At 45.2% G+C, this 13,270-nt stretch overlaps 1 protein-coding gene across 1 annotated transcript in view; it reads right to left on the reverse strand.

The window, feature by feature from the left end:
- Positions 1 to 9,953, reverse strand: part of SKI (SKI proto-oncogene) — a 150,913-nt gene extending 140,960 nt beyond the window's left edge. The window contains 3 exon segments of the mRNA XM_070759117.1: positions 8,598 to 8,849; positions 8,851 to 9,459; positions 9,461 to 9,953. Of these exon segments, the coding sequence (XP_070615218.1) occupies positions 8,598 to 8,849; positions 8,851 to 9,459; positions 9,461 to 9,604 (1,005 nt within the window). The 5' untranslated portion in view covers positions 9,605 to 9,953.
- Between the last annotated feature and the right edge of the window lie 3,317 nt (positions 9,954 to 13,270).

Genomic DNA, 13,270 nt, shown 5'->3' on the forward strand with positions numbered 1-13,270 from the left:
CTCTAACATATTTAATTCAAATGCAAAACAAAATATAGTGGAAGATCAGGGAATGTGTCCCTCAACAATAGCTTATACTTTCACAATTGGAAAACTTTTATTTTTGTTCACTTGATACTTCCAGATGTATTGACTGTGCCCGAGAGGTTCAAAGTTTTGCCATCCTGACAACATTTGGAGATTGCCACACGATGGAGAAGGGTGCTTAAGTTTGCGTCTCACACCAAGCACAAAATGGGTTGTCTGTCTAGAGCCTTGTTAAAAAGACACACGCGCGCACACACACAGGGCCCGCTAGTAAAAACATGGGGGTGAGCATCCTATAGTTCATGGTAATTTACTCATCAAAAACCACACAGGGTTTTTTTTTCCACTCCAGTTCCACGAAGACGTTCTTCTGAGAAACCATCTACCATGTTGTACGGGAAAGAATTGTTCTTTCCAAGACAGGCTCTCATTTAAGGCTTTATACCTTATATCAGGGGTCAGCAACCTTAAACCGTCAAAGAACCACAAAAGTCCTAATCAGAAGCCCCCCCCCCCCCCAGTTCAATTCTGGAGCCAACCGGAAGTCCAGTCCCCACCACCATAGAGTCTCCTCCTGGCACAGCGTCCTTTTCCCTCTACCTGTCCTAACCAAAAGCTTTATCAATTGTGGAGCCGACTAGAGAACTTCCCCTTGACATAGAAACATAGATATAAACATAGAAGATTGGCGGCAGAAAAACACCTCCTGGTCCATCTAGTCTGCCCTTATACTATTTCTGTATTTTATCTTAGGATGGATCTATGTTGGTCCCAGGCATGTTTCAATTCAGTTGCTGTGGATTGACCAACCATGTCTGCTAGAAGTTTGTTCCAAGCGTCGACTACTCTTTTGGTCAAATAATATTTTCTCACGTTGCTTCTGATCTTTCCCTCAACTAACCTCGGATTGTGCCCCCTTGTTCTTGGGTTCACTTTCCTATTAGAAACACTTCCCTCCTGAAACTTATTTAATCCTTTCACGTATTTAAATGTTTAGATCATGTCCCTCCTTTCCCTTCTGTCCTCCAGACCAGGGATCTCCAACGTTGGCAACTTTAAGACTTGTGGCTTTGCTGGCTGAGGAATTCTGGGAGTTGAAGTCCACAAGTCTTAAAGTTGCCAACGTTGGAGACCCCTGCTCCAGACTATACGGATTGAGGTCATGAAGTCTTTCCTGATCAGTTTTATGCTTGAAGTTGAAAGAGCAACTATACATACACATAACACAAATCTGACCATGAGCTTCAAACGGTATCCTCTCTACCAACTACTTGTCCTTCTTGCAGACCTATGAATATGTAAAAAAAAAAAAAAAAGTATTTCCTTCTTGAGTTTGGAAAGGTTTGCCAAGCGAGCTCATTTGGAGAAAAGGGGGGGAAATCGACTAGCAAATGAGGGGATTCCAACAGAATGCTCCTTACTACCATATGAGCAAAGCCACAAACAGATACTTAGTTTAACACAATGGCACACCATTACAGCTTAACAAGAGTAAACCCAGCCAGTCAGACATTTCATTAAGTCCAGATAGCCCGGTTGATGCGTAACTAAGCTATAAATCATGGCTTACAAAACGTAACATGACTATGTTTGCACAATTACACTAAGCCGAAGCTCGAGCTAAACTAAATACTCAGAAAGAAAGAAAGAGAGAGAGAGAAAGAAAGAAAGAGGGGGGAGAGGGAGGGAGGGAGGGAGGGAAGGAGGGAGGGAGGGAGGGAAGGAAGGAAGGAAGGAAGGAAGGAAGGAAGGAAGGAAGGAAGGAAGGAAGGAAGGAAGGAAGGAAGGAAGGAAGGAAGGAAGGTATCCTGGCTTAGTATTAGATGCAGATTCAATACAGCCTGGTGATTTTAGCAACAATAAGGCTTCAAAAATTTTGTGTTGAAGTAAATGGCAGGAAAGCACAGACAGATTAATTCAAAAAGCAGACAACCTGATATCTTTCTGAAGTCTGAGGCATCCACTTAAGCTCTTTTAACCAGCGTGCCAATGACAAAAATAAAAAATAAAAACAGCTGTAAAGGAAAGCACTTTAAAATACCCTGAAATTGAGTGTTCCACAAAAGAAAGCATTCTTTTTTTTTTCACAGACACATCAAATAAACACAAGGTAGAAATCAGCCAGCTCTTGTCTGATGTTCTTCAAAAAGTTAAGAATATTGTGGAAAAGCCAAGAAAAAGAAACACGGGGAAAAGAAACATAATACCAAACTTTTGGAGGTGGGGGAAACGCAGAAGAACGAAGTCCAGCCGTGGCTTTTTAAGAGATTTCAAAGTCCATATGGGAAAGATTAATCCCAAGAAAAAAATAATAAAAGAAAAAATGTTTAAACGTTCAGGAAGGGCCAAAAGAAATAGGCTTAGCTCCAGCAGTAAATAATCAATAAAATATAGATCAGTGTTTCTTTCAGACACGTGGGGTCAATGATTAACTACAGGAAGCCCTCAAAGGGGAGCCAGGTTTCACTTAACAACCCCGTCACTAAGAAAGTTACAACCACCGTTCAGCCCAAAATTTATGTTGGTATGTGAAACATTGGTTAAAAGTTGAGTTTGTCCCATTTCACTTTTCTTGCCATTCATTTGGTAAGCGAACAACCACAGTTGTAAAAGAAGTGAGGCAGTCGTTAAGTAGAATCTGGTTTCCCCCATTGACTTGGCTTGTCAGGAGGTCACAAAAGGGGAGGAAATCACATGACCCTGGGACATACAACTGTCATAAATGTGAATCAGTTGTCGAGCATCCAAATGTGAATCATGGGACTCCTGAGGAATGCTGCAATGGTCGTAAGTGTGAAAAACAGTCACTAAGTGAACTGTTGTAAACCAAGGACTACTTGTACAGTGGTGCGTCTACCTACGAACACCTCTGCTTATGAACTTTTCTAGATAAGAACCGGGTGTTCAAGATTTTTTTTGCCTCCTCTCAAGAACCATTTTTCACTTACAAACCCGAGCTTCCGAAACTGTAACCGGAAAAGGCGGGGAGAAGCCTCCGTGGGGCCTCTCTAGGAATCTCATGGGTGGAAATAGGGCCGGAAAAGGCAGGGAGAAGCCTCCCTGAGGCCTCTCTAGGAATCTCCTGGGAGGAAACAGGGCCAGAAAAGGCAGGGAGAAGCCTCCATGGGGCCTCTCTAGGAATCTCCTGGCAGGAAACAAGGCCTCCACCCTCCCTGTGGTTTCCCCAATCGCACACATTATTTGCTTTTACATCGATTCCTATGAAAAAAATTGCTTCTTTTTACAAACCTTTCTACTTAAGAACCTGGTCACGGAACGATTTAAGTTCGTAAGTAGAGGTACCCTTGTATAGCTATGCAGGCAGTCAAAACAGTCTTAGCAAAGGTTAAAAAAACGGAAAAGAGAAGTTAGCCAAGCCAAAATTTAGGCAAGATTTAAGTGGGATTTTTTTTCCTCCTCTGCTACCCACCACACCATTTCCTCCCTCCAACTTTATTTCAATGTTATTTGTCTCTGGTCACAACCTTATATACATGTTTATTCTCCAGATGATTATTTGCTGCATTGTAACAACTATTTTCTTGGTTCTGTGTTGGATGGAAAGAGGATCTGATGAGCAAAAGGAGAAAAATCGAGAGAAAGACAGTAAGGTAAACAAATAGGCAGGTCATAAGGCCTTCCCAAAATACAAGTGTTTGCAGCCAAATTCAAGCATCCATACAATTAACCTTCAAGTCTACTCTTTCCACTTAAACTGTGGAAGCCTACTCGTCTCGTTTCAGCCTTTTTAAACCAAAGCAAAGGGCATCAACTTTAGAATTATGGGAGGAAAAATACTTCTAACCTGCATTCTCCTAAAATATACTGCTCAAAAAAAATAAAATAAAGGGAGCACTTAAACAACACAATATAACTCCAAGTAAATCAAACTTCTGTGAAATCAAACTGTCCACTTAGGAAGCAACACTGATTGACCATCCATTTCACATGTTGTCAGCACATTCAACTTTGTACAGGACAAAGTATTCAGTGAGAATATTTCATTCATTCAGATCTAAGATGTGTTATTTGAGTGTTCCCTTTATTTTTTTGAGCAGTGTAGAATAGAATAGAATTCTTTATTGGACACACAAGGAATTTGTCTTTGGTGCACATGCTCTCAGTGTACATAAAAGATATATGTGTCAAGAATCATGAGGTACAACACTTAATGATTGTCATAGGGTAGAAAAAGCTATCAGGAAACAATCCATATTAATATAAATCGCAAGGCTGCAAGCAACAAGTTACCATCATACAATCATAAGTAGGAGGATATAGGAACGATAAGAAGATTAAAAGTAGTGAAGCCTTAGTTAATAGTTAAACAATCATTTCATCTTTGATTTTACTAGATTATCTTTTTTTTTTAAACTCACCACTATCCAACAGATTCTTAATCTTGATGACTTCCAGGTACAATAAAAATACAAAAATGAAAACAGAAAAACACATAAACCCTCCGATTAAATTTGAAATTTATGCCCTTTCACATTTGTTTCTTTGTTTGTTTAGAAATGATAGAACGATGAGAAGACTAATAGTAATAGTAATGCAGCAGAAAGGCAGAAAAGAGAAACACCCACAAGTGTTTATATGATAGATTGAAGAAAAAAGAAAAGAAAACGAGAAATTGTTGGGTTTTTTTAAAAAAAAATGCTTTTAAAAGCCACAAAGATCCCTAGCTTTCCACTACTTGCTCTTTTTGGTCTGGAATACGAGTTACATGGGTTGGATTAGATGACCTCATGGGTCCTCCCAAGTGATATTTGTTTTCATTTTCAAAGTCACAATCCCACCATTTAGGGAATTATTTCCGCAGCTCAAAAAGCCTAGTTCAGGAGCATCTCTGAAAAGTGATGGACCTAGAAAACAAGTTGGGCCGGAAATGTACATTTAAGTTTGTACTCTTGGGTTTTTTAAAAAAATGCTGCAGACTTACACTGAAAGTAAACACCACCACCAGCCCAAAGACATCCTTTTCTTTCACTGTTCCTCCTCTTCCTATTCATAGCCAGGAAGGACATTCAGGCAAGGGCTACTTTTAGCACATGATTAGCCAAAGAGAGACAAGCTATTAACGCTGCATCCAGGCTGGTCTGTGAGAGATAATGTGCAGTCTTTAGACTCCAATGTTCTGACAATAGCTCTCTCAGAGATTGAGGGTGGAGGAGGAAAGGAAAAGAAGAGGAGGGGGGAACCCCCTCCCCCAGAAAATGGCTTCCTCTTCTTCAAAAAGTGGAAACTCAAGAGCAAACACAAGGAGGAAGCGGAGGAAATTTTTAAAAAAATGTGTTCCTTTGTTCTGCCCCCCTTTTTAAAAAATGTATTATTATTTTTTTAGTATTAATTATTGGGCTCCTTTGCAGTGCATGGTTTTGGCCAAGTAGTAGCCTCAAAGTTGGGGAGGGTGTTCTTAAAATGAAGATGCGTAGGAATTTAAAGAGGAAAAAAATGTCCTTTACTGAAGACGTCCCCACCTCCACCTGCAGATTTTCTTCAGGTTTACAGATTTGGTAAATCCCCATGATTCATGACAATCCTGCACAATTGCAGAGCTAACTTAAAATACCCCCTCCCCTTTTTTTTTTAAAGCAATGGGGAAGCAGACTAAAATGGCATCAGTGTATATACACTGCTCAAAAAAATAAAAGGGAACACTTAACACAATATAAGTTACTCCAAGTCAATCAAACTTCTGTGAAATCAAACTGTCCACTTAAGGAAGCGACACTGATTGACAGTCAATTTCACATGCTGTTGTACACATTTAACTTTGTACAGAGCAAAGTATTCAATGAGAATATTCCATTCATTCAGATCTAGGATGTGTTCTTTGAGTGCTCCCTTTATTTTTTTGAGCAATGTATGTATGTATGTATGTATGTATGTATGTATGAGTGTGTGTGTGTGAGAGTGTGTGTGTGTGTGTGTATGTATATCACATATTTTTGAACATAGATATATATATATATGTATAATTTCTATTCTTTCTACTTTATTCCCCAGGCCTGGTGCCAAGGCATGGCTTCCACACCACTTTCTCACCCAAACACCAACCCCCAGGCATTCTGGGAACTGGAACAGGGTTGCAGATTAAATAAAGAGGATATTCGTACCAGTGTCCTCTTCAAGCTGTCTGGCTGGCGCAGACTCCCCAGTTGCCTGGCATGGTTGAAAAGTAACTGTAGCAGCTTAGTCTAGGACACATCGATTTCCGGAGTGTATATTTAACCCACGTACAAAAATTGTTGGCAAGACAGCCACAACCAGACAATGCTCAGCATAAAAAAAAAAACCCAGTCTGTGCATCACGTTCTAAACCCGAATCAAATTTATATACAGTATATACTGAATTAATACAGTCAGAATCACTCGGATTATGTGTTTATTGATGGGTTAAAAATTTCTCCCTGTGTGAAATGCTAAAGAGACAGACTACAAGGAGGGGAGGGAAATTGGATTTCCTCAAATCAGCAATAATGTATAAATATGACAATTTTCTCCCCTGTTTGGGTAAATTGGAAGGGAAAGTGATCAATTAACCGCTTCTTTCTTTTAAAGTTCATGCACTTTATAGAGTCCTGAGATTTACGGCAGGTCGAATGAAAACTACGCAACGTAATTCTCCATTTTTAAGAAATGCCACTGCAGGCGCAGCAAACATTTCTGTGTGCCCTATGTAAATTTAACCATAAATCACAAGGGGAGGGGGGAGACTAGGAACCAGAAAGGCAAGTGCATGTTAAGAATTGCAGAAAGGCACAATATAGCATATTTTCCTTTCACCCAAGGACACAGGACACAACTTATCCTAGTTTTAGAAACTCCGCACTACATTCCCCAAATTTAAAAAAAGACAAAGGATTTATTTTGATAGAAAGTCACCACATTCTGCAAAGATAGGCAAAAAACACCTAATGCAGTCTCCCAAATCTGTATTTTTCCACTTACTGTATTATTATTTTTCCCATGCAGAAAACCTCATCCAGAGTTCGGTTGTATCTTTTTCTTTCTTTTTTTTTGCAACATCTGTAAATCTCATTTACACACCAAGGGTTCTGCTTCACCCACATTACTGCAAACTGAGTTTTGGCACAGCGTAATAAGCCTTTTGCTGTGTGCACAAAGCCAGTTTTGGAGATACACACAGAGAGAGACACACACACACACACACTGACAAGACTCTTGCCAGAAACACAGCTGCATGCTTGCTTTAAAAAAATCAGCCCTTCCCATCACATAGATTGGATTTTAAACTCCCATCTTTTCACCAGGCAAGAACTCACAAGACAACTTGCTTCCAAATGGAAGAGAGACCATCTGGCACAGCCCAACCACCTCCAGCAGATTCCAAGAACGTTATTATCTATGTAATCTCAGGATTCATTCACAGCCCTCCACATAAGTCATGTTCATCCCAGAAAAGCTCCAGAATTACCCTAAAGCCCCAACCAGGTAGCAGGCTACAAAAAATGACCCATGCATGATATACACTGCTCAAAAAAATAAAGGGAACACTCAAAAGAACACATCCTGGATCTGAATGGATGAAATATTCTCATGGAATACTTTGTTCTGTACAAAGTTGAATGTGCACAACAGCAGGTGAAATTAATTGTCAATCAGCGTTGCTTCCCAAGTAGACAGTTTGATTTCACAGAAGTTTGATTTACCTGGAATTACAGTATATTGTTTTGTTTAAGTGTTCCCTTTATTTTTTTTGAGCAGTGTATAAAGAAGCTTGACAGATTGGGTATATCCGTATCTGCCAAGGGTTTGGGCATATCCCCTCTGCCAATTGGTAAAATATCCCAAGCACCAAGTAACCTTGCCCCCTTCCAGGACTTTGGGCTTCCAGTTCGAATCTCTCTTTGAGGTCTGCTGAAAAAGCCTGGCATCATCTTGGTGCCACCTCCAAGATTTCCAGTGTATCACCAAAGCCAGCCTCTTCCTTGGAAGGGGGTGATGCCCCAGGTCCCCCCTCCCCCAACATCTGAAATCCCAACAGCCTGGCATCATCTTGGTGCCGCCTCCAAGTTTCCTGTTCTCAGCAATTTGTTTATTTATTTAATTTGACTTCTATGCCGCCCAATCCCAAAGGACTCAGGGCTGCTCACAACAGTATAAAATCACAATAACCATAGCAATAGCAATAACCATGATCTAAAATCCTAATTAAAACTTAAAAAACCAATTTGATAACACACCTACTAGTCATTCATTCCAAATTCAAATATATGGACAAGCTAGTGGTTGGTTTAGGGCCCCCCCCAGGGCCTGCCGGCACTATGCCAGGTCTTCGTGGCCTTATGAAAAGCCAGCAAGGTGGGGGTTGTATGGACCTGGCGGGGGAGGGGGGGGAGTGTTGATTCCATAAAGTCAGAGACGCCACAGAGAAAGCCCTCCCCCTGCGGTCCCGCCAACCTGCATTGTTTAGCTGATGGGACCTGGACTCTGCGTGCTCTAATGGGTCTCTGAGAGGTGATGCCACAAGTCCTTCCCCCCCCCCCCCCCCAAAAAAAAATAAGACATCGCTCTCCTGCCCCCCAACGGTTGCCCTGGCTCACCCTGGGCGCCTTCCTCTTGTACCGGTGGCCGTAGTCGAACTTCTCCTTGATGTCGTCCAGGAACTGGATCAGCCTACTTTTCTCTTCTTTCCCGGCATAATCCTGGCTGAGGAGGATGTAAGCCCGCCAGTTGGCCGAGTCGAAGCCCCAGTGGCAAGTCCGGTTCTCCAGGGCTTTGTGGGAATGGATGACGAACTTGTGCGGCGGGTACATGAGCCGGCAGTCGAGGCACTGGATGCAAGGCGCGCCGGGGGCTGCTGTAGAGCTCGGGCACCAGCAGGCCTTTGCACTTGCCAAAGCACTCGTGGTAGATCTTGAAGCTGCGCTCGGTCAGCTCCAGGTCCAAAGCGCCGCCGCCGCCGCCACCGGCCAGCTCCTTCTTGCAGCGTCCCGGCGGGAAGGCGCCGCCGTAGAGCAGCGCGTTGCAGAGCCGCTCGGCGTCGGTTTTGGTGATGAGGCCGCAGGAGGGCGCCGAGAAGGGTAGGATGCCCATGACTTTGAGGATCTCCAGCTGGTCGGCGGTGCAGCGCGAGCAGTAGACGTGCAGCTCGTCGCACACGGCGTTGATCTGCTGGAGGGAGAAGTCCCGCAGGACCGAGTTGAGGATCTGGGGCAGGCAGAGGCGCTTCTCGCCGCCCACCACGAAGCACGAGATGGTCTCGCCTTCCAGCACCGTCTCGCAGCGCTCCGTCGAGCGGTCAGAAGGCAGGAAGAAAGGGCCCGGCATCACCGGAGGCGGAGGGGGAGGGATGGCGGGCAGGGGAGGCAGGGGGGGCTCGGGGGCCAAAGCGGCGGAGGCCGAAGAGGAGGAGGAGGAGGAGGAAGGCATCCCCGCCGCCGCCGCTGCTTCCTTGGCGCTCTCCCCGCTTGTAGAGCTCCTGAGCCCAGCGCGCCGAAAAGGCAGCCGGGCCGCCCAAGGAGCTCATGGAGCTGAGATGAAACTGCTCCAAGGTTTTCTGCAGACCCGGGTGAGGCTGGAAGCCGCTCCGGCCGGGCATCGTCTCCATCTTCGGCGGCCTGCCGGCGGGGGCCACCGCCACCGCCCGCCGCGTCCCGGGTTCCTGCGGCGCCCAATTTTTCCTCTCGCCTGGCGGGGAGCCCGGGAAAAGCGCCCCGATTCCAGCCTTTCCTCGGGGGGAAAAGAGGGTCTTCTTCTCGGGGTTCTTCCAAAGAGGGATGAAAAACACGGCCTTCCTCCAAAAACAAGCCGCCTTGCCCGGTTCCAAATACGGGACGCCGGAGCGAGAGAGGAGGCAGCCAATCTCACATGTCTCGCTGCTTTTGCCTCTTTCTTGGGATGCGCGGGGCGCTTCTCCTCTTCTTTTCGCTTCGGGTCTTCTTCTTCTTTTTACCCCCCACCCACCCACCCCAGACGCCTCCCAAGTTTCAAGGGAAAGAGGGGAGGGGAATCAATCACTTTCTCTCGGCGAAAAAGGGAAAGCGAGAGAAAGAGAAAGCTAGATCTGGGAAAAGGGGGGAGAAGGGGAGAAAGTTACCAAAAGAAAGGGAGAGAGAAAGCCGCTCACGGCTGCTGCTGCGGGGGAGGTGCGCTTTCGCTTTCCTCCCCCCCTCCCCGTGGAGAAAAAAAAAAGACCCCCCCCCAAAAAATTAGGGGGATCAAAACCGATCTGGAGGAAGGAAAGAGGGGGGGGGGGAACCAAAACCAGGCTGCTAGCAACGCTGAGGGCGCGCCGTCCGAGGTCCAAGCGGCAACTCCGGGCGGCGGCGGTGAAGGGGGAGCCGCTGCCTTTCTGTCCATGTTCCGCCCGGAGAGAGAAGGGAAAGGGTCCCGGATCGTGCTCCCCCCCTCGGCCAAGCAAGCAGCGGGGAGGTTTCTCCTTCTCCCGAACCGGTAGTCCAGCTGCGGCTGCTGGGGCGTCCTTGGATTGCGGCTGCCGCTTTTCCCCGGCTCGCCTGGCCGCTTCCAGCCCCGGAATGAGCGCAGGCAAAGGCAGGCAAAACAGGCGATGTGGCGGGGCGCTAATGCTGCTGCTGGCTGCTTTGGCTGGAGCTCCTCCTCCTTCTGCTCCGCCGCCGCCTCCTCCTCCTCCTCCTCCTCCGCCTCTGTTTTGTTGGTGTCTGCTCAGCTCTCTTGAATGCCGGCCAAGAATGTGACCAACTCCCCAGGCTGGGGCTCTTCCAGGAACCGGCGCCGCCTCCCTCCGGGCTTGGCTTCGCCTCCTCCCTCCTCCGCCTCCTCCCCGTTCTGCAAAAGGCGAAGCTACGCACATGCGCGCGGGCGCGCCGCCACAGCCGGAGCAAAAGGGGAGGAGGGGTTTGAGGGGGGCGGGGGTAGAAGAGAATCAGCCCGGCTGGGCAAAAAAAAAAGCCTGTGGTTTGCAGACCTTGCAGAAAAAGACGGAGCGGGCGGGCGGTTTTTTTGTTGCTTGCGCTGGGCTGGCTGGGGTGTGTGTGTGTGTGACATGCGGGGAGGAGCTGCAGGTGGGGAGCCCGTGGGATGCTCAGGCATGCAGGCGGGGAGGACCGCCCACGCGGTCCAGGTGGGAAGGGGGGCGGAGGGTGGGGGGGGAGGGGGAGGACAGGTGGGTCAGCCCCAGGGGCCGACCCGGTCTCGAGGCTAGCCAGGTGTACAAAAGCGGGCCTACCTACCGACGTCCCTTTGGAGCAGATCTTTCTTTGGGCGGGTTGTTTGTACCAAAACCTCCCCCCGGGAGGGAAGGGTGAAGGCAGGCGGTAGGAAGAGACACCACGGTCTCTGGGGATGGGTGCCAAAGCAGCTACCTTTCCTGTGTGTTTGTGGTATGTGTGTGTGTGTCTATGGTAGAGCTGGTTCTGCCACCCACATATATGTGTCACACGTGTGAATAGAACAGAATATTATTATTTATTCGATTTATATGCCACCTCCTCCGAGGACTTTATTGGCCAAGTGTGATTGGACACACAACGAATTTGTCTTTGGTGCAGATGCTCTCAGTGTACATAAAAGAAAAGCTACATTTGTCAAGAATAGAGTAGAATAGAACAGAACAGAATAAAATACAATAGAATTCTTTCTTGGCCAAATGTGATTGGACACACAACGAATTTGTCTTTGGTGCAGATGCTCTCAGTGTACATAAAAGAAAAGCTACATTTGTCAAGAATAGAATAGAGTAGAATAGAACAGAACAGAATAAAATACAATAGAATTCTTTCTTGGCCAAATGTGATTGGACACACGACGAATTTGTCTTTGGTGCAGATGCTCTCAGTGTACATAAAAGAAAATATACATTTGTCAAGATTAGAATAGAATAGAATAGAACACCATAGAAACACCATAGATATGCAGAAATGGATAGGCTGACTATGGAGATCAAGGGAGCTAGCAACTCAGAGTATCATGAAATTTGGAATTATTGGTATGATTGGAGTGGTAAAAAAGGTAAAGATGGGAATAAAATGCAAAAGGATGTTTTAAAAGGAATATATAAACATGCAATGTAATATATAATCTACAAAGAAGTGATACAAGAAATGTAGCAAACATAAAAAAAATCGGGCATAGTTCTATTAAATTATTGAAATGTCATTTTTTTAAAAGTCTGGAAAAATTAAAAAAGAATAGAATAGAATTCTTTATTGGCCAAGTGTGATTGGACACACAAGGAATTTGTCATTGGTGCAGATGCTCTCAGTGTACATAAAAGAAAAGATACATTTGTCAAGAATCATGAGGTACAACACTTAATGATTGTCATAGGGGTCAAATAAGCAATGAAGAAACAATATTAATAAGAATCTTAAGGATACAAGCAACAAGTTACAGTCATACAGTCATAAGTGGGAGGAGATGGGTGATGGGAATGATGGGAAAAAATAGTAGTAATAGTAGTGCAGACTTATTAAATAGTTTGACAGTGTTGAGGGAATTACTTGTTTAGCAGAGTGATTGTGTTGGGGGGGGGGAAATAGTAGACTGACAGCCTCCGTTTTGAAAAGGCGGCTGGGGGCAGGAAAAGATGGTGAGGGGAGTGACGACGGGTGTGAGAAAGGACAATCAGTTGGAAAGATCTGGCCCACAACAGGAGTAGCAAGGCCTAGTGGTTTGACAGGGGCTAAGTCAAAGAAACTCACTGGGGATGGGGTTTCTTTTCGATCTACCTGCCAGGGTTGTTGTTGATGAGCCGCCTCGGAGCATTGCCTGGAGTTCCTGAAGGTAAAAGCAAAGCGAATTTTGACGAGCCGACAGATATACGCAAACGGGGCCTAGGGAAAGATTAACTTTTTCTTTTTCTGCCTTCAATCTTCTATGTTTCTAAACCAAACATTCTTTTTGAAGACGATGCAATTAATTTGCCCATGCTCCTAATATTTAATATAAGGGATGCTCACCTTTCTTATCACAATTTGTATGATACACAGAGGAAATATCACCCCCTACTGGTGTGGATTTCAAACTGTGAGATTCTGAGTGAATTTTTTTCTCTCTCTCCCTTCATGATACAATTATTTCCTGTGGATGCTACAGGTACAACCCTCGACCTATGACCCCCAAAAAGTTGAGCCCAAAATTTTCTGTCACCAAGTGAAAATTTGTTAAATTTGCCCCCTTTTACAGCCACAGTGGTTAAATGAATCACAGCAGGTGTTGAGTTAGTAAGAAAGTTGTTAAGTGAACCTGTTGACTGGGATTGTCAGAAAGTCGCCAAAGGGAATCATGTGACCCT

The sequence above is a fragment of the Erythrolamprus reginae genome, chromosome 8, assembly GCF_031021105.1.
Source record: "Erythrolamprus reginae isolate rEryReg1 chromosome 8, rEryReg1.hap1, whole genome shotgun sequence".
In the NCBI taxonomy this organism is placed as follows: domain Eukaryota; kingdom Metazoa; phylum Chordata; class Lepidosauria; order Squamata; family Dipsadidae; genus Erythrolamprus; species Erythrolamprus reginae.